We start from the raw sequence: 16,496 nt of genomic DNA on the forward strand, positions 1-16,496 counted from the left end.
TTTATTGAGGTGAAATCCACATAACATAAAATTAACCATTTGAAAGTGAACAATTCGATGGCATCTAGGACATTCACAATGTCGCGTGACCGCTATTTCTAGTGGAACCCCCAATAGAGGGTTCCAGAACATTTTTGTCAACCCTAAAGAAAAGCTCACATCTATTAGGAGTCACTCCCCATTCCTCCTCCTCCAGGTACTGGGGGTTAGGACTTCAAGGTATATTCTTGAGGGGACACGGTTCAACCCATAACGTAACATGTAATAGCATTTTATTCCTTTTTGTGGCTGAATATTATTCCCTTGTACGGATGGACCACATTTTGTTCATCCTTCATCTGTTGATGGATGTTTGAGGTGTGTGTGGATGGGTGCTGCTATGAACATCCATGAATGTGTATGTATTTGAGTCCCTGTATTTGGTTCTCTTGGTCACATACCTGGGGGTGTGCAAATGGCGTTTGCTTACAGAACACAGTTGGAGGCCAGGTGCCCTCCCACTTCGGGCTCAGACTCTGCCCCCACCCTCATGGAACACAGCTGGGTGGTAGGAGTCTCCTTAGCCAGCCCCTCCCCCTCCAGGCTGCCGGTCCCGGCCCCTCCCCTTAACCACACAAGCCTCTTTCAGACTCTTGGCTGGCTCCTGGCACTTGGATAGCCCTGCACTTTCAGAGCCCAAGAGTTCCTGAGAAATCTTGACTCACAAAGGCAGGGAAGGGGGTTCTTTGATTTCATTGTTGTTATTCTGGACTTTTTTTTTAGTATGGTAAAATATACATAACATAACATTTAGCATCCTAATCATTTTTAAATGTACTGTTCAGTGGCATTCAGTACATTCATGCCATGGTGGAACCGTCACCACCATCCGTCTCCAGAATGTTTTCACCGTCCCCAAATGAAAGTGTCTGCATTGAACACTAACTGCCCTTCCCCCTCTCCTAGCCCCTGGCAGCCACCATTCTCCTCTCTGTTTCTATGAATTGATTTATTCTAGGGACCTCATTTAAGTGGAATCATACAGTATTTGTCCTTTTGTGACTGGCTTGTTTCACTCAGATAATGTCCTCAAGATTCATCCATGTTGTAGCAAGGGTCAGAATTTCATTCCTTTTTAAGGCTGGGTATGTTCCATTATATGGAAAGACCACTTGAAAAAAAAATAATCCATCTGTTGATGGACCTTTTTAAAAAAACTGAAATGTGGAGAAATTATTTGAGATCAGTGTTAAATGCAAATCAAGAGGGATTTTAAACATTAAAATTCATACTTTTCTTACTTGTCTGTAGTGACACAGCATTTATTTAAAACACACAGATTCAAACATTTATGTGTCTTCTAGACCCCCTTAGGGAATCTTTAACCTCTCAGAGAAACTCAGGGAATATTTGTTCCCAGCAAAACAAGGTCACAGAAAGACGCTGTCTCCTCCAGGGCTGGGGCCACCACAGCCCCTGGACCCTTTTGACCCTTGACGTTACTGCCCTAGGTGGAATATTTACTGAACACACCTGCTACGGGTGAGGTACATTTATAGAGGTGTTTTTTACTTGTTTTTTGTTTGTTTTTGTTTGTTCTCATTCTTCAAAACTCCCCGGGGACATACAGATTATCATCCCTGCTTACTGGGCTAGTCAGTGGCAGCATTTGAACCCTGGCCTGCGCGATTCCAACCTCGGTGCTCCTTTGGTTGCACTGTTCTGATTCCTGTTCTTGAGTTTCTTAAACCTGGTTGAGCCACCCAAGCCGTGTCACCATCATTGTGTTTCCAACCAAGCGCTGTAGGCCTGGTCCCCACAGCAGGTACCACGCTGGTGTTTCCTGGGAGCTCACAGTAGGTCTTGACTGCACCGAGGCGTCAGGAGGCACGCACTTGCTTGATTCTGCAAAAGCATGACAGGTAGACGTCACCCTCCCCATTGTGCGGATGAGGAAATTACCGTCAGAGAGGTTGTCACTTGCTCAAGGTAACCTGCGGCCAGTGGGACTGGATGGTCTCCTTGGGCAACAGTGATGATGAGGATAAACTGAGGCTTGTGGCTGAGAGCATTATCCAGCCTTCCATCCAATGGAACTGACTGCAGGTGCCTTTCCAACGATGTCCGAGCTCTGATTGACAAATGCTCGGGGAGCAGCCCCTGTGTACCAGGCACTGGTCCAGCCGTCCTGAGCAGCTTCCTTGTGAGCAGACAAAGGCATTTAAGGGATAATCATTTGCTGGTGATTCCATAGGTGACACCAAGACGCAGTTCAGGATGCTAAGAAGATAGAGCACGTGGACTCCTCCAGTCTGGGAAGAGGTCAAGACAGAATAATTCTTCTGTCTCAAAAGTGGGGCTTCTCACCCTCAGCACAACTGACATTTTTGTTCCAGATCACTCCTTGTCGTGGGTGGCTGTCCTGTGCATTGTTGGCTGCTTGGCAGCATGTCTGCCTCTACCCATCAGAGGCCAGTAGCACCCTCGTCCCCCAATTATAACCAAACATGTCTCCAGACATTGCCAAAGTCTCCTGGGGGCAAAATTTCTCCTGGCTGAGAACAGCTGCTTTAAACTATGGTGTGGCAGCCATGAAAATATGCCACTGGGGCTCCTGCAGGGGCACTCGAGAGGCCCATTTCTGGGGGACACGGGACTCCTGCGATGGACAGCATTGTGTCTCATGGGCCAAAGAAGTGGGTTTTTGCTAGCTGTGTTACAGCCCCAAACAAGACCAGAATTTTTTAAAGGAGGGCATAGAGGATGGGCATGAGGTGGGGTCTGCTGTAGCCATATTGAAGATGGTTGGGTTTTCCTCCTCAGAGCAACTGGAATCTATCCAAGTATTTCAAGCATTGTGTGTGTGTGTATGAGTGTGTGTGTGTGTGTGTGTGTGTGAGAGAGACAAAGAGAGAGAGAGAGAGAGAGAGAGAGTCGGGATTCACAGTTTCAGTGTCACTTGTGATGCTGTACAAAAGGTGAATCAGGTGTGGTCATGGCCAGAAAGAAATGGCAAGACCGAGAACAGCCGGGGGTGGGGGGTGGAGCAGGTCCTAAAACCCTGGGACACCTCCAACTGTAGTGTGTGCAAGAATGAGCACTTTGTTGGGTACGATGGAACCAGATCTTGAGAACAGAAAAAAACATTCTGTCTCGTGTAGTGATGCACAATTCTCTGAAAAGTGAATCTTGTACAGTGAACGTAACGGGGGAAGCTGTTGAATGATCTGTGTAATCACTGCGGTGTTTCCTGGTCATTGGCACAAGTGAGGAGCACCCCCAGCACTGGATGTGGTTAGCAGAGCGTTTCTAAGCAAGTGAGGCATTTGGGAGATCACTTGTTTGTGTGTGTATGGGGTGGGGGGAGAAGGAGCTGGCAAAAAGGAAAAGAGGAACTTGCCACCTTTATTCCATCTGAAGGAAGAGTTAGCCAACAACCTGGTGGAAAAGGAAACGATGATTATCATGTCCTGGGTATAGGAATACTCAGAATAAGTTTGCCCAAATGCTTCATGTTTTCCTGATTCTGAGGTGTCCTCTGTGTTATCATATCCTCCCATGCCCGCCAGGTGTTTCGTATGGCTTCTTCCCAGGCCTGTCAGACACCCAGAGCTGGGCTGGGTTCCACCCCCCCCACCCCCCCACCCGCCACGCATTCAAACAACCTGTAGCACAGGCTGTGATACCACCAATCACCATCGGGGGGCACTCTCTATTATATGCTGCGTGCTTGGGTGGGAATCCCAGAAGTTCAAGGTTCAGGATTCCAAATATGTAAACTGTGGCCCTGCTCTGTCACCTTTGCAAGTTTCAATTCTGTTACATAATTTTGCTTAAAAAACAGTATTAGCCGACAACTGGAAACAATGCAAATGTCCGTCAACAGTAGAATGGGTGACTAAATTATGATATACAGTTGTTCCCCCCTTATCTGTGGGGATACATTCCAAGACACCCCCCCCCCAGTGGATGCCTGAAATCTCAGATAGTACTGAACCCTATATATACTATGGTTTTTCCTATCCATACATATCTTTTCACTTAAAGTACTTCATGGCTTCTCTTTGGCATATCCAAATTGCCAGCATCACTACTCTTATGCTTTGGGCCATTGTTAAGTAAAATAAGGGTGACTTGAACATAAGCTCTGTGATATAGTGATGCTTAGATAGCTGAGACAGCGGCTAATGGATGGGCAAAGTCATGGATACACTGCGCAAAGGGATGGTTTATAGCCTGGGCGGGATAGAGAGGGACTGCATGAGATTTCATCACGCTACTCAGAATAGCAAGCAATTTAAAACGTGTGAATTGTTTATTTCTGAACTTTTCTATGTAATATTTTTGGACCATGACTGACCATGGTAACTAACACCATGGATCACTGACCCTATGGATGGTGGGGCCGCTGTACTCATTCCATGGACTACTATGCAGCCATGAAAATGAGCAAACCATTGCTACATGGAACATCATGCATGAATCTCACTAACAACATTGGGTGAAAGAAACCAGACACGAAAGAATATGTGTTGCATGTGACCATTTACGTAAAATTCAAACTCCAGCCAAACTGATCTCTGGTGACATCACCCCTCAGGGGGTTGGGTAGCATGAGGGAGCTTCTGGGGCCCGGTAATGTTTGTTTCTTGATTTCGAGGCTGGTTATATGGATCCATTTGTGAGCATTCAAGCTGTACACATAAGATCTGTGCATTTTCTGTGTGTATGTGAGACTTTATAAAGACACATCAGTGTAAAACCTCAGCTTTGCTTAACAGCCATCCTGCTTTTTCCCACAGTTTGATGAACAATGTGAGTTGAAAGCCATTGAAAAAGAGAAGACGGTGGTAGCCCTGCCACCCAAGGAGGCAAGCAAGTGCCACAGAGAGGAGCTGGCCGAAGCGTTTTACGTAAGAATTGAATTTACATTTGATGCCCGTGGTGGGAAGGTTTTTAGATGAAGAAGAAAAGAACACAAAGTCCCGAAAGCTGCTTTAGAATTCTGTGCCATAATACATTTTTATCACCATCGTTAAAAAATGCTATTGATATGGAACTGTTCCCGGTTTCCCACCTGGAATGTCATCAACACTGTTGTCAATAGAGCTGATCCTTATGAGCCCCATACCAGAAGGCCGAGGCCCCCGAAACACTCTGTTACATGTTTCTCTTGATCAGAGACATAGAGAAGCAGTAAACCACATACCGTTTCCCCGAAAATAAGACCTAGCTGGACAATCAGCTCTAATGTGTCTTTTGGAGCAAAACTTAATATAAGACCCGGTATTATATTTATTATATCATATCATATTATATAAGACCCAGTCTTATAGTACAATAAGATCGGGTATTATATTACATTATATTATTTAAGACCCGTTTTTATATTTTAGTAAAGTAAGACCAGGTCTTATATTAATTTTTGCTCCAAAAGACGCCTTACAGCTGATGGTCCGGCTAGGGCTTTTTTGGGGGGAAACGCGGTAGCTACACAGTAGCACAGCCAGAGTTGAATCTGGGTGTTTTGACACCAAAGCTCAAACTCTTAACCATCCCCTATTCACACCCTTCAGCTTTTATAATCCATGCTGTTGCCAGTTACTGCAACCAAATCTTCACAAGTTTCTCTAGGGAATTTGAATTCCTGGCCATTGCAAGACTAAAAAAATCACCCTAAACAAAAGAAACACCCGTACTCCATGAAGCTCTCCTCTGAGGCTGAAGGATGTTACTTGCTTTATGTTTTTCATTTTCCTTACTTAGAAAACACATAATGATGTGTTTGTGTGTGTGTGCATTCACTCATAACCCACCACACTGGGGAAAAGCAAATAAAAATTCACTAATAAAAAGGCGCATGGACGTCAATGAAGTCACAACTTCAAAGAAGCTTGGACGTCAATGTTTCATGCCCATCTTTTCTGGAATGTTTAAATTCCAGAAAGTCTGTTTAAGTTCAACTCCTGCTTGTTAGTGTTTGGAAAGAGGAAGGAAGTATTTTTTCCTTGCCTAGACATTTTACCCTGCCTAGAAAATGAGTTTGATTTTCTTCATAGGAAAGAACCTAGAAATCAACTCAGCTTTCCCTGTCATCTCTTCCACCTGGTAGAGCTTTCCTGTCAACTTTTTAAAAACAAGGATTCTTTTCCTGCAACCAGAACAAAGTTTCTTTACATAATTACTGACTCAAATTAGCTACATTTAATGTTAGTTTGTGTAAAGAGCTTGAAACTGTTTCTGGCACAATGTATGCAAGATATAATTTTAGCTATTATTGTTTCCAAGGACAGGCCTTTTTTCTGGGTTGTATTTTTTTTTAATTTCATTTTTAACTGTGGTAAAATGCACAACATACAGTTTATCATCCTAAGCATTTGTAAATTCAATAGTGTTGAGTACATTCACATTGTTATGCAACCAATTTCCAGAACTCTTTTCATCCTGCAGAACTGAACACTTCATACCCATTAAACAATAACTCCCATTCATTTCCGCCTCCTCCCAGCCCCTGGCAAACACCTTTCTACTTTCCACCTCTATTGGACTACTCTAGATACCTCAATTAGGTAGACTCATACAGTATTTGCCTTTTTGTGACCGGCTGATTCATCCATGCATGTACACTTGGGTTGCTTCCACCTTTTGGCTGTTGAGAATAATGCTGCTATGAACATACGTCTGCAAATATCTCTTTTGAGATCCACTTCCAATTCTTTTGGCATTTCTACACCCAGAAGTGGAATTGCAGGATCGCGTGGTAATTCTCTTTTTAATTTTTGAGAAGCCTCCATGCTGTTTTCCATGGCAGCTGCACCATTTTACATTCCCAAGGCCTGTTTTGTTTTGTTTCAAGAAGAAAATACAAGTGTTTCTTCATTTCCGGAATCTCAAATGATCATTGCACTGGCTGAAATTTAGGCCCAATGTTGTTTTTTTCTGCTGTAATTGTAGAGCAAAGGTAGGGTCTAATTGAAAAATAATTGGACTGTGGGTTTTCCTTCTCTTTCTGCCCCTATTTGCTTAGGGGTTTTGAACAAGTCCCTTCTCCGCTGTGGCCAGCCCATGTTCCTCATCCATCATGGTAGCAGCTGGCTTCCAAAGTAGGAATTCTGTGACTTGGGCTTCTTGGTCCTTACTGGCCCATCAGTGAGCTTGTGCTTGGCCATCTCCCTCCAGGTGGACTTACAGAATGGGCTGTCAGAGTTCTCGGTGACGCAGCGCAGGCTGGTCCATGGCTGGAACGAGTTTGTTGCTGACAACACTGAACCCATGTGGAAGAAATATCTCGATCAGGTAGGACGATAGGTGTCATTCCCTGCATTAACTAGTGTAACCAGGGAAGGCGCGGCAGTCATTTATTCTTTAAATATTGACTGAGGGTGTCTTTGGACCAGTCCCTACCGTGGAGCACCTCTACTACAAAGATAAAGAAGGCTCCCCCTTTATTCAGGGTACTCTTAGCCAGCGGAAGGGATGGCCATGAATAGATTACTGACTTCCCAGGCTGCCATGGTCATGAATAGTAGTTGTTACATTCATAGAGGGTTTTCCACCTGCTAGGCGCCATGCTAACGAGTAAGTAAATATGTAAGCATTAACTTACTTTATCTTTCTCCTAATCCTTGTTTTGAGATGAGGAGGGCAAAGTACAAAGATATTAAAATATTTCCTAGGCCGTGTAGGGTTGCCAGATTGAGAAAACAGACACAGAATGTCCTTTTAAATCTGAATTTCAGATAAATAAACAGACAATTTTTTAGTATAAGTTAAGTCCCATATGTCTCATGGGACGTACTTATACTAAAAATAAAAGAAAAAGTTTCTTGTTTATCTGAAATTCAAATTTAACTGGGTATCCTATAGTTTATCTGGCAATTGGAGCCCAAAGTCACGCAGGAGTAAGTGCCAACGCTGGGCAGTGGCTCCAGAGTCCTTGCCCTTCTAAACCATGGCTGTTGGTGCTGGCACAGTGCTGAAAGGAGGGTCCACAAATCAAGTGCCTTAAAGCCACTGGAAGAGGACAGAAAAATTTGAAATAGACGTGACTGCAAGTTTCAGTCTAGAAGTTAACACCCCCATAACCCACCCAGTATCAGTTCAGAAAGCTCCAGTTAACAGGCAGAATTTCCCAGAGACCTGAAAGCATTCAGATTACCTTGGTCCCCACCCCCACCCCGCCTTCTGCACCCCTTCTTCCATCCCTGTCACCTCCCTCTGCAGTCTCTGTCCCCCCACCCGCACCCCTTCAGCTGCCTTTGCACTGACTCAATGTTTAAAGCTTTCTTGATTGGTCAGTTCAGGGACCAACACAGCACTCCTTGCAGTACTCTCACCCTCCACTCTCCTCCAGTTCCAAGCGCTTTTCAATGCACTCGGGATGTCATTCATTGATGCATGTTGGCCGCAAAATAGGCTTCTGGGTGTGCAGGTGGCTCTGGCTAGCCCAGAAGCTTCCTGGAACCCCAGTGTTGGAAGGAGGCTTAGAGGTTCCTGGAAGTTGGAGTTCAGGGAAGGAGGCTGACACACTAGCTATGGGGCACCTTCTTCTCTGGCACTTGTGCCTCCTCAGTTCTGCCCTGCCTGCCCCTTCCACTAAGACCCGTTCCCCTTTTTCCCCAGCCATCCTCCTTCTTGCCTCTGCCCTGTCAAAACCTCGCAACAAGGGCCCTCCTCCAGCCTCCAGCCAGGGCCTTTCCAGAAATGAAATCTCTTCCATTTCTAAGAATGGGGAACATGTTTATTTATCTTGAACTTCTCAGTTCAGAGGCCCATCTGTGCGAATCCTTGCAGGATTGGAAGGCGGCTCCTGATGGCCATGACCCGCCCCCCACCTCCTTGATGAGAAAATCCATCTGCACTCACGTCTTCTTTACATTCTCTGAGCGCCTGCCAGGTGCCAGATGTGGTGCTTCTCCCGTTTGTCTCCTCCAGTGACGGGGAACTCACCACTTCACAGGACAGCCCTACTTCTCCATCTCAGGAGACTCACCAGTAGGAATTCTACCTTAGCATGACCTGAGATGTGTTGCCCTGGCATGTGAGGCAAAGGTATATAAGAGTCAGTGGGTCAGGGTTCAAATCCCACTTTCCAGCCTAGTGACATTGAGCAAGTTATTGAACTTCCTTGAGCCTCAATTTTCCCAGTCTAGAAAATGGGACGAATAAACACTGTTCTGAATTTTACCTAAGAAGAAACCTTAGCACATATTAAGTATTAATAAAGGATGGCCCCTCCCACCCTGGGTCTACACGTTGGCCCGGCTGGAGTACAGCAGTTAAGCGCACAGGTTTTGGAGTCGGCCTGACCTAAATAAACCCTTGGGCAATGCAGTTTCTTTCAGAGTCTCAGGTTGTTCGTTTCAAGCAGGAATAATAACAGGGAGCTGTGCCCAATAAGTGTTGGTTGTTTTTATCGTTACCATTTCTCCAGTGTATCGCCAGTTCCCCTGCACAGTAAAGTTTCAACAAACGCCTTGCTGCCTGGCTCTCTTTGCGTGTGGACTTGGAAGGGGGTCCACAAGCCAGGAAGAGTCTGATTATCCGTGGCCAGAGCAGCACGAGTGGCACGTGCTGTGTTCTTCCATTTGGGCCTGTCACCCTGCTGTGTCTCATAGTGACTCACTTCTACTGGATGGCACAGGACAGGAGCTTGGGACTGTCTCAAGATGAGGAAGGTGGTGGTATCAGGTTCAGCCTGGAGACCTGCTCAGGTCCACCTCAGGAGAGAGGCAAGACGATGGGGTTAGAATTGGGGTTCCGTGTGTGACTTGGTCCAGGCCGGGCTAGAGACCAATAGCTGGTGCCAGTTCTCAGTGTGGCCCTGGCCAGGAGCGTGCACCCCTGAGCTAACACTGAGCCCAGGGCTAGAGGGGTCCCTTGACCAGAAACAGGCCCACTGCTCCCCAGAGTAGGTTCAGAGTGCAGGGAGGGAGAGAGCTGCCGAGCCAGGGCCAGGAGAAGCAAGGTTAGGGGGCCAAGTGGCGTTATGGAAGTGAGCTGGACAGAAGGACATACACGTGGGGCAGGAAAGGCCCAGTACTCATTTCCACTCTGCTGTGCAACCTTGAGCAGGAGTGCCAACCCTACCAAGCCTCGGATTCCCGCAACTAAAAATGGGTATTTTTCGTTCATTCGTTCATTCATTCATTCATTCATTCATTCATTCATTCTAGATAAAAGCCTTTTATGCTCCTGGCCCTGGTCTAGGCACTATGCATAAAATAGCAGCAAAACCAAGTTTCTGCTTTCGGGGAGACAGACAGCTCTGTATATACCAGTGAGTGTGGTGGGGAAAACGAGTCAGGCGAGGAGTTAAGCTGTGACAGCAGGGGGCTATCACTATTTGGCTCTGGATAGTCAAGGGAGGCATTTGATTGGTGCTCAGAGGGGGCAGTGTTTGAGCAGATACCTGAATGAAGTGAGGACGGAAGCCGTGTGGGATCTGGAGAAAGGGTACAGCAGGAGAGGAAGTACAAAGGCCCTGAGGTAGGAGAGGCCAGGAGTACGTGAGAACCATCCAGCTTCAGGTGTGGCGGCCTAGAGAATGGAGGTGCCCAGTGCCTAGTATGCTATAGGTGTTTGGCACACGTTTGTGCATCTCTCCCATCTTCTCCCTGCATCCAACCTGGTGGAAAGTCCGTGATGGGCTCAAGGCTGAAATGAAATCTTAATCTTGACTTCACTGAACTGAGGGTTTTTTCCTCTCTGTACTAAGTTAAACAGTGTCCCCCAAATTCATGTCCGTCTGGAACCTCAAAATATGTCTTTATTTGGAAATAAGGTCTTTGCAGATGTGACTAATTAAGGTGAAGTCATACTGGATTGCCAGGGGGGACCCTAAGTCCAATACGGGTGTCCTTATTAGAAGAAGGGAAGAGACTCAGACACACACAGAGAGAGGAAAAGACCCAATGACAAAAGAGGCAGACACTGGAGTGACGCAACTAGAAGGCTGGCTGGCAACCACCAGAAATTGGAAAGGGTGGGAAGTATTCTCCCCTAGCACCTCCAGAGAGAGCGCTGCCCTGCCGACGCCTTTGTATTTGGACTTCAGGCCTCCAGAAGCATGAGAGAATAAGTCTGTGTTGTTTGAAGCCTCCCAGATTACGGTCACTTGTTATAACCAACGCGGACACTCAGTTGGGCTTTCCAAAGCACACATTTCCCTCTCCTCTGTCCCTTTGTCCTCTTGAGATTTCTAAGGAAAGGGTGTGTCTGCCTCTGGGTGGTGACTGGCTGAGCTTGGCTGTGAGTCCTGCCAGGCAGCTATGAGTCCAGCCAAGGACTCGGCAGCCCCTTCCCTCTGCACGTTGACCCAATCTACCCAGCTCCAAGAGCTTCCAGATCCTCTCAGAACCAACACGGAGACTTCTCTGATCAAACCTTTTTGAAATCTTTTACTAGGGAAAATTTCAAAAATATACATAAGTAAGGAAAATCATTTAACGACCCCCACCTATCTATTGTCCAGCTTCAATAACTATCAACCTTTTTTGGGCACATTCTACCCCCCTTTTTTCTCTCTAGCATTTTAAAACAAGTTTTAGGTACTAAATCATTTTAGTATCTAATTATATCCTTTGCTTTGGTACCCTACCATATCTTATCAGAGGATATTTCTCTTCCTTGTCTTTGAAAAAACAAAACAAAACAACATAACAATACTATTATCTCTCTAACATCATGAACACGGCATTAATATCCCCCAGAAAACTGGTCTGGAGTCAATTTTCCCCACATGCTTCAGAGACACCTCTTTCCAGTTGATTTGCTCAAATTGGGGGTCTGAACTAAGCCCATCCTTCGCTTTTGGGTGATGTGTCCCTTCAATTGTTTTAATCCAAGCCCTGTTTCTAATCTGTGAATTCACGCCCATGGAATGGCTTACAAGGTCCACAAAATTAACGAATGTTGTATTTACATATTGACAACATCACCCTTAGGGAGAAGCCCGTCGCTAATTGAATAAGGTCCACCTTGGAAACTTTGGGGCAGCTTTCAAGTTTTTGTGGAATGCTCTTCTGCGTGCCTCCTCGAGTTGACTCTGCACCTGTGTGTCTCAGACCCGAGTGCTGAGACTAATGGGCAAGCTGGCTTTGGGTGTGGGTCTTTCTGAATGAGTGATGTCCCCCCACCCACGCCAGCCCAGCCTCAGCAAGGGTCAGTGGGAAAGCTTCCCCTAGGGCCAGCTATTGGATCAAGAGCCCTGATAGAGGGGCCGTTTTCTGGACCTCAGTTCCTCCCTTCAACTTATGTTTACTGAGTCCTTCCATGACCAGTCTTGGGGTCCTTGGGGCTACCATGTATTGAGCAGCTGCTGTGTGTCAGGGCCTGGGCAGCTCACTTCACACTCATCACCTTTAGTCCTCATCCGCCAAGAGAAAGCAGGCTTGGTGAAGTTAGAGGCTCGCTCGCAGTTTCTCAGTGAGGCAATGGTGGAGAATTCTATCAGATTCCTGAGCTCTTGCCTGCCACCCCATGGTAGTCAGACCCTGTTCTGAGTCCTTGGAGGATTGGGACCACCAATCAGATGGGTGTGGTCTGCGTCTGTGGTATGGTTACATTCTAGCAAAGGATGGAGACAAACAATTGAATAGAATCAGAAAGATCATAGCTAAGAGGGTGAAATGTCTTCCAGTTCCTCAGTCTTGAGCACTCAAAATAAATGCTTTGGCTAACTCGGGGCTGCTGGTAAGCTGACCATAAAGTGCCCTGTCCCTCGTTCCAAGGAGATAAAGCCCAGCAATTCTCAGCGAGGTGGTGAGGGATGTTAAACCCCTTCATGCACCACACTGGCATGACGCTGATGTGCTGCTTTTCATGAGCACCATGAATCATGCATCTAATCACATTTCCCTTTTTGCCATGGCTGCTGGGAAGCTCAGGGCCAAATGTGCAGCCCCATTTTATACAACTGTGACTTGCCAGTTGATATTTTGACTCTCACCTCGATCCTGATCTTTGGTCTGTTCTCTCTGTTTCTGTTCTTACAGTGTTTGTGTTTACGCTTCCTTTCAATTGTCTGTAGCATGAGCTACTGTATCTGTGAAACGAGAGGGTAGATACGAAAAACAATAAAGTAAAAATCCTTTGGGGAAGTTTCTGGAATACGCGTTCTCAGCAGGGACATCACTGGAGCCCCTAGAAGCAGTTACAGGAGCACGTTGGTGTGATTGGGACACACAGGATTAGGGCACTGTTGTGACAAGAAGGGACTCCTTGGCCATGGGCTGGGACCAGGGCCGGCATCCCACCAGAGGGGACAGGTCCCGACCTAGATTGTCATGCAGATGTGGAGAGGTGAGACCTCAAAGGCAGGGTCAGGATGACCCCCAGGGGGACAGTGTCCGTGCAACTGCAGTCAGGAGATTTCCGGCAGAGGAGAACTGGAGACCCCTGGATGGCGGTGGTCTCCCTTCCCCTGCGCTCGGCTCCCTGGAGTTGATGGCTCGGAAGCCAGGTGGTGAGTGAGGAACTGCATCACACAGGCGGCTGCGGGGTAAGAAGCCCACGGTGGGCCGTGCGAGACTAGAGAAGAACCACCTGCTTGCTTTCTTTTTGCAGTTCAAGAACCCCCTCATCCTGCTGCTTCTGGCCTCAGCCTTGGTGAGCATCCTAACGAAGGAGTACGAGGACGCCATCAGTATCGCCATGGTGAGTGCGCCATGCCGGGAGTGGCACCCGGCCTCTGGCCCCCAGACCTGGCTGCCCGGGGGCTTGATATGTGGTTGCTTATTTATTGTGCAAAGAAAAAAGAATTTGGTTGTAGACAAAAGAAGAAAAAAAAGGGTAGCAGGAAGAAAGGAAAGCAGATCCATGTTCTTCTCTGCCCCCATATGGATGTGTCCTGGTTTATTTGGCCATTGCCCTCTTAGTGGATACCCAGATGGCTTCCGTTCTTTGCTGCTGGGAATACTGTTGCAATGAACTCCTCTCTCATGCCCCCTGGATGCAATGGCTTGATTCGGGCTGTGCATGCAGTACAAATAGTAATCGCTCCTAATCTGCTACCCAGAGAGAACCACCAGGCATCTTTCAAAAAAAAGGTTTTTTTAATTTAGGTGAAAATCACATAATTAAAAAAATCTGTCATTTTAAAGTGAACAAGTCAGTGGCATTTCGTACATTCACGATGTTGTGTAACCACCCCTTCTATCTAGTTCCCATGTATTTTCATGGCCCGAAAAGGAAACCCTGTGGCTCCCCGTTTCCCTTGCTTTGCCCCTGGCATCTGCCAGTCTGCTTTCTATCTCTGTGGATTTACCAATTCTGGATATTTTATACAAATTCAATCACGATATGGGACCTTTTATATCTGGCTTCTACCAAATACCTTTTGAGGGCTGTCGTCCTGGCTTCCTTCTGTCACATACTCTGCTAAAATACGACAACGGACTCATTCCCCACAGTGAAATTCACTGCTACTATTTAAAAGGCTGAAATGAGATCCAGGTGTTCCCACGTGGAATGATCTTTACAATACGTTGTTGGGTGAAAAGTGAGTTTATAAAAGAACATGTCTGTGCTGTCGGGTCCTGTGTTATAAGTATGTCTGTGCAGAAAAATCTAGAGGGGTACTCCAAAATGTGACCCTCTGGGTGGTGGAATTTGGGGTCATTTTTCTACTCTTTTCTTTTTTTTTTGGCCTCATCTCTTTTCTAAGTTTCTGCACAGTACATTTATTTTGCGAGAAGAACGGAAATATATTTCGAAAGACGACGTCCTCCCCTGACCTCCCATGGGCTCGCTCACTTGCTGGGCAGCTGGATGGTAACACCCCTCTCATTTGTTCCCTAGGCTGTGCTGATTGTGGTCACCGTGGCCTTTATCCAGGTGTGTATTTATTTCCTGAGGTCCTGGTCGGGGTACCCCAGGCAGGACGGGAGCTCTGGGGAGTTCCCACCTTTGAACAGCATGTTTGATATGCCTCCTGCCAGGAGTACAGGTCGGAGAAATCTCTGGAAGAGCTGACCAAGCTGGTTCCTCCTGAATGTAACTGGTAAGTCAGAGGCATCTTGGGACTTTTTGGTTCATCAGAGGATGAAGAATTTGGCAAAATTTGTACCCCTCATAGTTTCATATAGGAAAACCCTGTCTTACTGGGGTTCTGACCTATAAATGGATGACTCGTGTCCTTGGGCACGTCATTCAACCTCTCTGAGCCTCTATTCTGTCATTAGTGTCTAACCTGGTTGCCTACCCTGGGGCCGTGGATGGTGGAAATGGCTTTGGGAAAAGGGTGGCTCGGAAAACCTGTCATGCAGTGTGCAAAGCTGTGTGCGCTTTTCTTTCAGAGGTTTCATTGGATTCTCAAAGGGTGGACTCAGAAGAGGCTGAGATGTGGGACTTTCACAAGCTAAGGCATCAGAACATTGGTTGAAGGGTGGGACGAGGCGAGAATGAATTCTGGGTATTTGCTCAGCCGCCCCATCAGCCTGTCTCCTGCTCAGGCATTTCCACTTTGCCACTTATTAGCACACAGCCCTTACCAAAGATGTTTAAAAAGGAAAAAGAAAAGACAAAAATGTCTGCCAATACTTCATGGGCATTTCTGCTTAGCGCAGTGCTGTGCGATGGAACTTTCTGGAATGTTTTGTTATCTGTTCTGGCCAATACAGCATGGCTCGTTACATATGGCCACGGAGGACTTCAAATGTGGCTGGGGAAACTGAGGAATTGAAATCTTCATCTTATTTTAATTTAAAATAGACACATGGGGCTAGCGATTGCCGTATTGGACAGCTCAGGCTTAGAGAGTTCGCAAGGGCCACTGCCAACAGTAAAGGAATCCAGCAGACATGGAAGGGGAAATGTTTTAGACCTGGCTTTCTCTAGATTTGATATTTAGTATACCAGAAATCCATACAATGATTCTGCTTGTAAAACTGAAATTATTTCAGAGAAGGCCACAACCTTCTCCCTCACCCCCTACTATGACAGGTTGAGGTCGTTTCAGGGTCATATGTTTTTCTTAAATATGCATTGCTACACAAAATAACGTAATTTAAAATATTATATGATTTGAGGTACTTTGGAAAGACTTAAACATAAAGTGCGTGTATGTATGTGTGTGATACAAAGCATAGAACAATGACTAACAAAATAGAGACAAAAAGGGGATGATATGAAAGCATGAAAGAGGGAGAGTCAATTCTAGGGAGCTCATTAGGGGCAGTAAAAAGGTCCGGGCGCTGTCAGAACTCCAGAGATGTGATGTGTGACGTAATCACACGAGCAAAGGGAAGCATAAATGATGTATGTGGTTTGATGATCCGATCTTAAGTCTAAATATCAAGTCTTGGCCTTTCAGGTAAATAGTATACATTATTGATGTCCTCAGAAGTTTTACTTCTAAAAGACATTTTATTTTCAAGAGCAGCGGTGGCAGGCAGCCTGGTAGAGTTGAAAGAGCATTGCAGATATTCAGCCTCGCTCCCCGAGGCTCCAAGACCTGTTTTACAAATTAGGAGAAACACCTGCCAGGAAGACCCTTTCTGTTTCCTCCCTCCTTTGTG

The 16,496-nt window shown here is 46.2% G+C and overlaps 1 protein-coding gene across 2 annotated transcripts in view; it reads left to right on the forward strand.

The window, feature by feature from the left end:
• ATP2C2 (ATPase secretory pathway Ca2+ transporting 2) overlaps window positions 1-16,496 on the forward strand; it is a 60,132-nt gene that overhangs the window by 11,791 nt on the left and 31,845 nt on the right. Inside the window, exons 2-6 of one of the 2 annotated variants that reach the window (XM_081032534.1) lie at window positions 4,782-4,892; window positions 7,159-7,275; window positions 13,546-13,635; window positions 14,779-14,814; window positions 14,919-14,980. In XM_081032534.1, coding sequence (XP_080888660.1) covers window positions 4,782-4,892; window positions 7,159-7,275; window positions 13,546-13,635; window positions 14,779-14,814; window positions 14,919-14,980 — 416 coding nt within the window. The remainder of the gene's footprint in view (window positions 1-4,781; window positions 4,893-7,158; window positions 7,276-13,545; window positions 13,636-14,778; window positions 14,815-14,918; window positions 14,981-16,496) is intronic. The other variant, XM_081032535.1, reaches the window with a different exon arrangement.

The sequence above is a fragment of the Rhinolophus hipposideros genome, assembly GCF_964194185.1.
Source record: "Rhinolophus hipposideros genome assembly, chromosome: 21".
In the NCBI taxonomy this organism is placed as follows: domain Eukaryota; kingdom Metazoa; phylum Chordata; class Mammalia; order Chiroptera; family Rhinolophidae; genus Rhinolophus; species Rhinolophus hipposideros.